This window comes from Topomyia yanbarensis, chromosome 2 (genome assembly GCF_030247195.1).
Source record: "Topomyia yanbarensis strain Yona2022 chromosome 2, ASM3024719v1, whole genome shotgun sequence".
NCBI lineage: Eukaryota > Metazoa > Arthropoda > Insecta > Diptera > Culicidae > Topomyia > Topomyia yanbarensis.
The window spans coordinates 91,433,692-91,445,854 of record NC_080671.1 but is presented as its reverse complement, the minus strand read 5'-3'; the positions used below and the strand labels follow the sequence as shown (position 1 = coordinate 91,445,854).

The following is a 12,163-nucleotide window of genomic DNA, read 5'->3' as shown; positions in this document are numbered from 1 at the left end:
TTGATTTTTCGGATCTATTGGGGTATACATAAGATCATTGTCTCACTGTGATAAAGTTCGTCTATGACAAACCAACAGAACACTAGAAATTCGGTTTGATGAGCTTTTTGCAGAAATAGCAAAAGCTTCGATAGAATCAGATAAGCAAAAATTCCATTTTTTGATTTTTAAAGAGACTTACAAGAAATAAACGCAATAAAAGTATTTCTGTGTATTTCTGCTAATACTACAGTGTTCTAATAGGCTAATTGAAGTGTCACAAAGATCCCCAGTATTTTGAAATGAATCGCGAGTATACACAACCATCTTAACAGCGCACTATGGGGTGGATAGAACAAAAAGTTGGACAAAATAGGGAAAAAAATTTCTAACTTTTTAATCAAATTATATTTTTTAAACATTCTTCAATATTTTCTACATCGTGTACCATTGAAATGATAACTAAAAACTTTGGTCTAAATTTGTGACACACGGTCAAACGTTATTAAAAATAAACACGTTTTTTTCTACTAAATCAGGCAATAGGAAACAATTTCTACTAAAATTGAACAATACAATCAATGAAGTGTTATTATACTAGGAAACGTTGCTAATGGCATATTGTAACTACTCTAATGCTGAATATATCGAAATAAAAAAGTCAAACTATTTTGTTTTGACAAAAAAGGTAATTGTTTGTTTTGTGATTTTAGTACTATTTCGCAATTGAAAAAGTTTTCAAATTAAGTCAAATTAAGATAAAAGGTTGAAAGCATTCGAAACTATCGGCTATTGCCAGTCCATCGCAGATAGATACTCATCCGACCGCGTCCGACCGTTGGTTTGAGAACAATTTGAAAATTGTAGTTTTTACATAATTTTGGTGCTTTTTACCAAACATTATAAGCAACTATAAGTCTTATTTAATCGCCTGCTGAGATTTCTTATCAGTTTCGTAAATTGTTTACCGTTAATAATAGTCATAAATTTTCGATGGCAAACCCTCACCTCTCTCCCTCCTCACCTTTTCAAACCAGCGGTAGATCTTGTAGATGAGGAACAAAGAGTCATCGAGGAATGTTAACGTTACACACTTTTCTTCAGTATACAATAGCACTTCCGAAAAAAGTTGTTATTGCTTTTGTTCATAGTTGATAAAATGAAAGTGTTTTTTTTTTTTCTTGAATTTACTATTTACCAAGAGAATGAGACTAGGAGAATAATTTTTCATCTATGTTGACACAAATATTTTCTTTGGCCGCATTTACATCCACACCTCGCATGACCGCATTTACATCCATACCTCGCATGACCGCATTTACATCCACACCTCAATCTTTGAACAAAACATACATACACAATGACGAACAGCATTATTGTGACTCTAATATTGAATGCATGCATACAAAGCAGCAGTTTCTGTAGTAATCAGTTAAATATCGTCTTCTTGAAAAATATTACTTTTTGCTTTGAGAAAAATAACATAACAAGTTTTGGAATGATCATCAAAAAAAAAAACAAGGTAATTTATGTATTGTCTCCAATGAACAAATATAATCTAGAAAATTATATTTTTTAGGAAATCGTCCTTCGAATGTTACTATAGCCACCATTTACAATGTTTTCATTATATTAGATTAGATTGAGTTTTTGAAGAAATATGAAGAAAACAAATTTCACACTGTTAGGTGGATTTTTTATGAAAAATGTGCACAAGATCATATATTTAAGCTTCTCAGTATATATAATTGCAAAATAATATATAGAACAGCAGAAAATAATTTTGTCCAGGTTTTCGGCCTAGTTACCCCATAGTGCAGCGTTTACCCTAACCATAGGGTGTCGGTTTTACCCCAACAGCGCACATTTTTTTTACAAAAGCAATAAAAAATATTGAATTTCTCAAACTCGTCTTCAATGCACCTAGTTGATCATAGGAAAGGCCGATAATAATCAGTACTGAAAAATGTGGTGATTTGAAAAGCTTTTGTTCGGTTAAAACCTTAAAATCTACCAACGAAATTTTACATCCAGACGAGTATGAACGCTGCTGTCGTATGTTTTGTTTATTTTTATGACATTCGGCGCACTAACGTAAATCCAATTTTTCTTGAAATGCTCTACATAAACGTACTAATTATAATGTATCATTATGAAATGAATAAAAATTTGATTTCTAGGAAAAGTTGTGGGGTGTCGGTTTTATCCACAGTGTCGGTTTTTCCCACAATTCCCCTATTAGAGTTTTCACTAGACTGAGCTTCTGCTTTTCGACGTTTTATACACACCCATCATCATTTCACAGTTGCACAGCAGCACACAGCGGGAGCATGCATGTCAACGTCTTATGACTTTGTTCATGCTTCTGTTTTGGAGCGCGAGCCAACCGGAAGTGAAAGGAAGTTGAACAACAGACGATAATGGAAGTGATAAAGTTTGGTAGACTTCGAGAAATGCCATGGGACGCATGGGACAGAGTCTAGGTTGCATTGAGTTCTTCTGTTCTGTTTTCTGTTCGTTTCTTCATTTCTGTTTCCTTTCTTTTGTTTGTAAACAAAAGTTCATTGGTAGCTTGAATTATGATACACTTATAAATTTGTTGAGTTCGAAAGGGTTTATAAATTTCTATTTCCTTTTTCTGAATGACAAGACGTGGGCGTTAGTCGAATGCCACATTTTTCGAAACCTTGAAATGTAAATATGTGGCTTTTGAACAATGAATACTTTTAATACGGAAGTAAAATTACAGTTAAGTGTAATAAATGTTTGGATTTGAAAACATCAAGCGTATGTTGGGTCCTCTAATCACACGCGGTCTTCTTCAGTGTTACGGCGGTTACTTATTCGAACAAATGTGAATTCGTGAACTATTCGTTTCATTCATAGTGAATGATTAATGTATTTAATTATAATTGATCATTTAGAGTAAAACTTAACTTACCAGAAACAGTTGCTGTTCCGCTCCACGTGGCAATTTGTACGATTATTATCAAATATATCACAGATGGTTGCAACATTTTGCGCTTATCCAAACATATACTGTACATTTTTCTTCTAAACATTTTCACCACACTCTGCCTTTTCGGACGCATCAAACATAAACATAAGTAGTAAGTTGACGCGCAAAAGTGGTTTGAAATTGACCATAAAATAACACAAGACTCACTCGCTTAAAAACTCTTCTACGACGTCAAACTTCACCGAAACTTTTCGCACAAAAATGACTTTCACAGAGTGAGACACTAGAAACTGTCTTGCGCATCTTTTTTCCCGTTCGATCGGTGGCTGACTGTCAACCTCGTTTTGCTCGTCGCTGTCGTCGAATACGCTTTTGGCTTAAAACTACACTTGGACACTTTTTTTTTTCCCGCCGCTACTAGTTAGAGGCGCGTAGTTTATTTTTCTTCCAGCGACTCGGTCGTCGCTGAAGTTGATGAGTTTTGCAAATTTGCATATGCTGTCGCAGCTATCGCGGGACACATATTTCTTCGAGCTCGGCCGCGATTTTGGGCTTCAGGAAGAGAGCTGTCTGTGCGTTGGCATCCCGAAAAACCACGTGATGACACTTGTGATTGATACCTTGCTGCTGGCATTAGAGGCCGAAGCCCTGTGGTAGTGGTTGGAGCTGAAAATGGGAAGGGAAATAAAGGAAATTAATTTTTATCGCTGCCACGCTGATGGAAGACATAATGAGTTATGGGGGGGCGATTTGAGTGCACTGCGTGGACGGACGGACAAGTGAGGCACAGTCAGTAAAAGAACGAAATTGAACATTGTATTTACGATGCCAATTCGAGCACTCCTCGTGCGGAGGCTTCGGTGCTGGAGGGTGCGAAGTCAATGTTGCTGTTAGCTACTTTTTATGACCATCGAGCGATTGATTTCAATTACTGGCGTGTTATTTATATTCTTTGCTAAGGAATGAGTGTGATACTGGAATAAAAAATTATTGAACACGTTGGATAGGTTACGAATTCGATAATAACACACTTGGCGTGGGATATAAAACTGTTCGAAAGGGTAATAGTAACGATGTCTCGATATGTTTTGACCACTATGTATCGTACTATTTTTAGGCATGGATATCGCATTGCTTTCTTCAAAATATATAATAACAAATATCAAATTTCAATGTCAGGATTAACTGAAAGTGCCAAGATTGACCAAATCCATGGTAGCATGACAGTAATTTATTTGTATACACTAGATAAGAAAAAAATGGCCCCCGTCGGTCCAGCACTGAGTCGATTCGTAATCTCACCGGGGGTGTCTCCTTCTAATTTGAACCAAATCGGACGAGTATAGCTATCGGACCAACGTGCTTGAAGTTTGTATGGGATGTATAGGCAATTTACATGGAGAAAACCCACTATCTCGCCTTTTCACCGCTAGGTGGCACTGTATGCATAAGAAGAGTCACTGCAAGCACAAATAAGAAAGACAATTTGATTGCTTGCAACTGTGTCCAAGACTGAAAATCAATCCAACTTTGTTTGGAGAAGTTATTAAACTTTTACTGAAGTAATGTCTGAGTAAGTTTTGCATGGCGCTGTCGCTTCCCGCGAACTTCATATATTTTAGAAATAAAGGTTGCATTTAGATGACTAGTATGCTTGAAAGAATTTTAATATATAAGTCACGTTTTTGTCAGAAAATTTTAGTTCCACTTTCCGCCACATAGAGGGTGCCAATATTAACTGTTCAACGAAGACAGATATAAATTCGATGTCTTCTACAAAGTTTTTTTTTTTTTTTTTTTTTTTTATTTCGATTATAGAGGTTTTAACCTTAAGGTCATTCGCCTCTTCGGGTTAGAAAAATCTCTTATGAAAAATTTCTAACCCTATGTGCGGGGTCGGGACTCGAACCCAGGTGCGCTGCGTACAAGGCAATCGACTTACCAATACGCTACGCCCACCCCCTTCTACAAAGTTATAGAACAGACCATTTACAATAATTCTTCTGGTCATGTTAAAAGTCTATCTGGGTATCGACCACTAATTCACCACTATACGCCCCTTGCAAAGCAGTTTAGACATCACTTCGTTAAAAGTTTAATAGCTTCTCCTAAAAATGTTGGTTTGATTTGCAGTCTGGGACAAAGTTGCAAGCTATAAAATTGCCTTTCATATTTTGGCTTACAGTGACTCTTCTAATGCAAGTAGTGCCACCTAGTGGTGAAACTGCGAGCTAGTAGGTTTCCACTATGTAAATTGCCTAAAAATACGATACAAACTTCGAGCACGTTGGACTGGTAGCCAAACTCTTCCGGTTTGGTTCAAATTAGGAGAAGACACTCCTGATGGGATTGGGAATCGACTCAGGGGTGGACGGATGAAGTTTTCAAAAATTAGTTTTTTGGTCAGATCCGTCAGTTCGTCAACAGGACATCAATATTAATTACATGCAGTTCCTATGGAGATGACAGAGACGACATACAACATCAACGGCACGGAACGTTTTGACGTAAGGAATGCTGTAGTACTACAATATAAATGTAAATATTAAGCGACCCCTCCAATTAATGGTCAGCTCAGGATACGTAAAAGCTTCTGTACTTTCTCTCGGCGGGTGGAGTTCCTTCTAATGAACTGTCATACGAGTGGTTGAGCACCTACCGGATCCAATCGTGATTGGAGCCGAGTTATTTTTGGTGAGTGGTCGCGACGCAGGCGTCGCCCCAACTTTGAGATAACCTTTTCTGCGACTTTTAACCACAGAGTAAGCTATTTGTTTCAGGGTTTTGAAAGCCATTCGACAGGACCCGGGGTTTAGTAGTAGAAGATCGAGGTCTGGGGATATTCTAAAGGAATTGAAGCCGTAAAAAAGGGCTTCGGGGAAACTTTTACCGCCGAATTTCGCGTTCAAATCCACATAGAATTTCACGCGGAATTCCAGGGGAATTTCGAGTGAAATTTTTCGAGAGATCTCACGTGGAATTTTACATAAAATTTCACGTGAAACCTTATGTGGAATTTCAATCGAGGAGAAATTTTGCTTAGAATTTTACATGGACTTCACGTGAGATTTCACGTGAAAATTGAAGCGAATTTACGTGAGGTTTCGCTTGGACTATTGCTTGAGATTTCACGTGGGATTTCATGTGGAAATTCACGTCAAATTTTATGTGGCATTTCATGTTGAATTTTACGTAGGATTCCAGAGAAGATTTTACGTGAAATTTCACTGGTAATTTCACTTCGAATGTCGCCATGGATTCCAAGCAACTTTTTTCTTTTTTTTTAATTCTACGTAAAATTGGCGTTAAGAATTCACATGGTATTTCACGTAGAATTTCACGTGGAAATTTTAAAGAAATTAGACGCGGGATAACGTGGAATTTCACGTTCAATATCACATTGGTTTTCACGTGCAATATCCTGTTGGATTTCACGTGGAAATTCATGCAGAATATCGCGCGGATTTTTAAATAGAAACTATCGCGAGATTTCACGTTGAATTTGATGTGAATTTACGTTAGATTTCGCGTGGTGTTTACCCTGAGATTTCACGCGGAATTTAGTGAAGAATTTCACGTGGAATTTAGCGAAGAATTCACGTAGAATTTCAAGTGAAATTTTATGTGGATTTTTTAGTGTAATTTCAGGTAAAATTTTAAAAGGGATCTCACATGGAATTTCACTTGGAAATTCGCGTAAAAATTCGCGTGGAATTTTACGTTGAATTTTATGTAGGATTTCAGGTGAGATTCCACGTGGAATTTCATGGGTAATTTTCACTTTGAATGTTGCGAGGGATTTCAAGCAAGATTTTACCCGGATTTTCTAATGAAATTCTACGTAAAACCAGCGCTAAAAATTCACGCGGTATTTCACGTGGAACATTTAAAGGATTTTGACGTGAAATAACGTATAATTTCACGTAGAATTTCACATGGGATTTCACGTGGAAGTTCATGCGGGTTTTTACGTGGAAGTTGAAGTGAGATTTCACGTGGATTTTTATGTGAATTTACGTTAGAATTCGCGTGGTGTTTAACATGAGATTTCACGTGGAATTTAGTGAAGAATTTCACGTGGAATTTCAAGTGAAATTTCACCTGGAATTTTTTGTGTATTTTCAGGCAAAATTTTTAATAGGATATCACGTGCAATTTTACTTGGGAATTCACGTAAAAATTCGCGTGGAATTTCATGTGGAGTTTTATGTTGAATTTTACGTAGGATTTCAGGTGAGATTCCACGTGGAATCTAATGGGTAATTTTCACTTTGAATGTCGCGAGGGATTTCAAGCAAGATTTTACCCGGATTTTCAAATGAAATTCTACGTTAAACCAGCGCTAAAAATTCACGTGGTATTTCACGCGGTAAATCTAGAGGATTTTGACGAGAAATGACGTGTAATTTCACGTAGAATTTCACATGGGATTTCACGTGGAAGTTCAAGCGGGTTTTTACGTGGAAGTTGAAGTGAGATTTCACATGGATTTTTCATGTGAATTTTTTTGTTAGATTTCGCTTGGTAATTAACGTGAGATTCACGTAGAATTTCGTGTGGAATTTCAAGAGAAATTATAAGTGGAATTTCGCGTAGAATTTCCAGTGGAACTTCACGTAAAATTTCACATGCGAAATTTCACGTGGAATTTCATGTGGAACTTACGTGGAAGTACACGTAGTATTTCACGTATAATTTCACGTGGAATGTCACTTGGAATGTCACGTTGGATTTCATGTGGATTTTGATGTAAATTTTACGTGAGATTTCTCATGCAATCATTCGTGAGATTTCGCAATATCACGTGTAATTTAACGTGAAAATACAGGAGGAAAATCACATGTAATTTAATGTGGAATTTATCATTGGATTTTATGTTGAATTCCAGAACAGATTTCACGTGGGATTTCTCGGATAATTTCACGTGGAATGCCACGAGGGTATTCCACTTGCTATTTTGCTTGGAATTGCATGTGAAATTTCCGCGTGAATGTCCGCGTAAATTTCAAGTGAAAACAAGAGGAATCCCATGTGTTTGCGCCTATTTCTAATTTATCATCGTCAGATTAATAGGGTTTCACTGTACACATAGCATACGTGCAATCTGTATACCATTTAGATTAGTTTCATTTTGTGTAGTTGTAGTAAGCATAATTTTCGCTTCTGTTGGCAGTATTTCCAAGTCAGTATATGTTTCCGGCCAGAAAAGGGTTTCCGGTTGAACCAATAGCGTTCGTCCAAAAGTGTATCAGGACTATATAAGCCCAGCTCACACCAGATCAGATACGTTTTCACGTTTTCACGTTCTTTACGTTTTATAGTTCTTTTCGTTTATACGTTTATACGCTTGTAAGTTACAATGTGAATACAGTTTAGTTAGTACAGTCATTCGTTATTCCGTTTGCGTTAGTCCGTCTATACATGTTACATTACAGTCTAAGTTCGGTCGCTAACCGTCCTCCGTGTCTGCCCGTCTGATATAATCCGGTACAATAAACAGTAAAAGAGTAAAACAGTAAGTCCCAGAGTTTTACTAGGCAGATAAAGAATCTTCACCGACAAACCATACAGACGCTTTGATGTGCGAAAACATTTTGGTCCTTCGAGCCGGATCGTCGGTGTAAGATTTCGAACATGTATTGGTTCCCCGCGGTCACGACGCGAAAGAAAAGAGGAGAAAAAATCGGTCTGTGCAAAAGTGATAAATCGGCCTTCATTGCCGTTTGCAATCGGTTGGCGAAAAGAAGCCAGTGTTGGTGACGACGCGCGTCACTGTAAATTCCTCTGTGTTTGAAAATCTGTCTCGGTGTGTTAGCTGCAGTAATCAGAAAAGCGGCGAAAAAACTATCTACGGTACACAGAAAAAACAGATCAGTGAAAATTACTCCAAAACGCCGCCGTGAAAACTGCTGAAAAACAGTATGGCGACGCCGCCATTGCATTCCAAGTTGGTCGTGATCATGCGGCACGCAAATTGCAAGTGCCACAGTGGGAAAAATCAGTTAAATTATCAGTATATAAACTGTTGCAATCAAATGTGCTCACCCGCAATTTATATTGTCTTGGCCCAATCTACCGGGCGAAATTCAGTATAACAGTACAGCTATCTAAGAAACGTCAAACGGTATCACTCGACGAATAACAACAGGAATCAGCCATCGTGCTCGACCGTGTGATTTGATCGGAGTTACAGTGCATTTTGTACGTTTAAGACGGAGCCTTCGTTTAATCAGATTGGGCATATCTACGGCATTTTGTAATTCGATGTTATTGTGAATTATGATTACTCGGTTGTGTGTTTCGTGCTGCCCACATCCGACACCTTGGACAAATTCCGGCACCAGCATACTGCGGTCAAAACAGTCGTGAAAAAACCGTAAGCAGTAGAGAAATGCCTATGCAGTTCTAAACAGAAATCGGTGTACCAGTAGTTAAAGTGCGAAGTTTTTGGAACTTCAATTTACTGACCGTGTGAGTAAGAAAATTATCGAGTGAATGGTGAAGACTGAGTTCCCACAAAACAGCACAGAAGACGTCAGTTCAGCGACAGTGCTCATATTTTCGATCCAACGGTCTTAGAAAAAGTCATTACCATATACATATACTGATAACGTTTTCAATAGATAAAAGTCAGAACGTTTAGTGAGAACATTTCATGAAGTATTAACAGGCCGATCTGTATAGGTCGGCAGCCCTATAAAAGTGGTATTCTGGATACGGTTCACTCTAACCAGAATGGATAAATAAGCGTTACTGCGGTTGCACAGCGCGTGCACATTGTTGTTGGGAAATCGTGCTAATTACATCGTCAGTATTGTGTGTAACAGCAACATTGTTACATCTCAGTGAACGGAGACTGTTGGAATAGTGCAGGCAGGGGAGCGGCCCTTCTGCTACGGCAACCAATTTCGGTCGTCGATTCGTTGCAGCTTCATGACATCCAGCCTGCTTACAATAAGTCAGGCGCTCCTATGGCATTAGGGGTTACATCAAGGTCCATTCAGCAGAATGGCAATGACATTACTGCGGTGCGTGCCAGTAAGTCATTCGGGCTTGTTCACATAACAAGCACAATCTTTTCCGGACATTCGCGGGAATGATTGCTCGGCTGTCTGCCCATCTTTGGGAGACAATTCTTCGCCGCATGCGAAGACGGATCAGGTAGCACCTTGATCCACGCACGGTGGATCAGGATTCTGTTCATTTCGTCGGCTACTCTGAAATACAGCGCACAAAGTCGTCATGAAGCATCAGTCAAAAGGCTCGCAGCAGCCAATCCAATCCAGCAGTGAGTCCATCCTATACAATGCAGCAAATCAGAATGGGTTTCGCATTCGAACCAACTCAACAACACTGAAGTAGAAACAAATACAATCGGATCAAGGAGCAGTTATTGTCGGAAGAAACAAGTACATCAGATGCTACGAATATCGAGTCATAAGGAAGGAAGTGTACCTGCAACTTTGTTAACGAACTTCGGTCTTCGGTTCGTTTGAACATCATTACAGTTCAGGTCGCTGGAAACCAAGCAAGGTCAATACCAGTTTAAATAACAGACTGGTCTAAGAAAAGAAGGTATGCAGACGGTACTACAGCGTTGGTGGTATTTGTCCTCATCCATCTCGGGTGCATTTTCACGGGTTGAATTTAGCGCAATTCAACCATGTTCGGTGTCGAACCATTTCGGCTATGAATGCCCCTGCAGTCCGTTGCACATGATGTGTATCGGAGCTGGACTGAGTTCCAGTAAATTGGAAATGCACCCCCAATACCGCCAACGTATACATCGCATCAACAAGTTACTGTTGATGATTCCAACACAGAGGAAACGTTGGGATTGAGTCCGGGGGTCGAGACCCGCCGGAGCTCGTTCGGAAGGTAACACAGCAGCAGTCCAGTGAACACTTTCACTGGAGCCTTCGCGAAAATCATCGTAGTACAGCAACCAATCTAAACACCATCGTATACAGCAACAAGTTTGGGGTTGAACCCCTTCAGATCTCTTCGTGGTCAATACTATTGGAACCTTCATGAAATCGTCGTAGCACAACAATATACCATCGAGCGCAGGAAAATCAGCAGAAATCGAATTATTTAGCAGATGGACAGTAAGGAGAAGAGGCAGATCAAGTATCAGTCCTACTTAGTTGGACAAGTTCAGCACAGTCGTCGCAGCAGTCAACGTCGCCGAGAGCGACCGCGGAGGCCACGAGGCCTCCGTTCCAGGGAAGTCCTTCTATTATAACTCTTTACTCTTTAAAAAGCACCCTTTCTTATATTCCAGCGAATATAACGTCATCAGCCAGTCAGCTGGACAGGATCACCAGAAAATCAAATACGGAGTTAGTCGGTATTAGCCCACTGAAGCATGGACACCAACGTCAGTCTGTCAGCGAGACAGACCCACTGAACAATCAAAAGGCGACCAGTTGTTTCCAGCATAACGGCATCCAGTACAAGTATCACCAATGACGCAACCGTTTCAGCCGAATAATCCTGCGAGTACACAACCAGACCAGCAGCTCAGCAGTAGTAACCAGCCAACAGTCATGCATGCAAATCATAAGCATCGGAATATAGATACCACTCCATCCCTCCCCCGCATCTACTCGTCGTACTCGGTCCAGTTAAGGTGCAATACCAAGCACAGTCAACGTTTGTCAGTTTATAACCACACGCTAGAAGTGGTTTCGAGGTACCAGCAACAAGGCAATTAGGGATGGCGCGGTTCTGGTTGAAGTGACTGGAACTGACATCCCAACATAAACCCAAGCTAAGTATTTTCAATCGGTACCAATACAACAGGAATTGATCCGCTTTCCCATACAGGTACTGATACAGATTATGACACATCAACCTACAAGAGCAAACAGTAAAACTACGTAATCACTGTCGATTCAGTACATGGATCTTCACTGCGAGGGGTGGAGGTGGTCAACGGAAGGAATCAACTGCGAGTGGATTCTTGAATCATCAACTCATCCAGATCCGTCCAGTATGAAATCCAACGGAGTTCAACATATAGCATGCGAGGTCATCAGATCGCTACCGTGTGGATACGACAGGCGTCACAGCTAACATCGGCAACGTGGTCCAATGATTACAGCGTCCAGCATATAACCATCACAATCATTAACCAACACAAGCAGACTACGAGTGGTGGGACCAGCGGAGTCGCTCGGGTCTTGTCTTATCGACGCCGGCTGCATAGCAGTTGACGGAGTC

General features: G+C 39.6%; 1 protein-coding gene across 4 annotated transcripts in view; it reads right to left on the bottom strand.

Annotated features, from left to right (window-relative positions):
• Nucleotides 1–12,163, bottom strand: part of LOC131678818 (vascular endothelial growth factor receptor 1) — a 170,378-nt gene that overhangs the window by 77,123 nt on the left and 81,092 nt on the right. For all 4 annotated transcript variants that reach the window (XM_058959165.1, XM_058959169.1, XM_058959167.1 and 1 more), the window contains exon 2: nt 2,921–3,604. In XM_058959165.1, coding sequence (XP_058815148.1) covers nt 2,921–3,071 — 151 coding nt within the window. In that variant the 5' untranslated portion in view covers nt 3,072–3,604. The remainder of the gene's footprint in view (nt 1–2,920; nt 3,605–12,163) is intronic.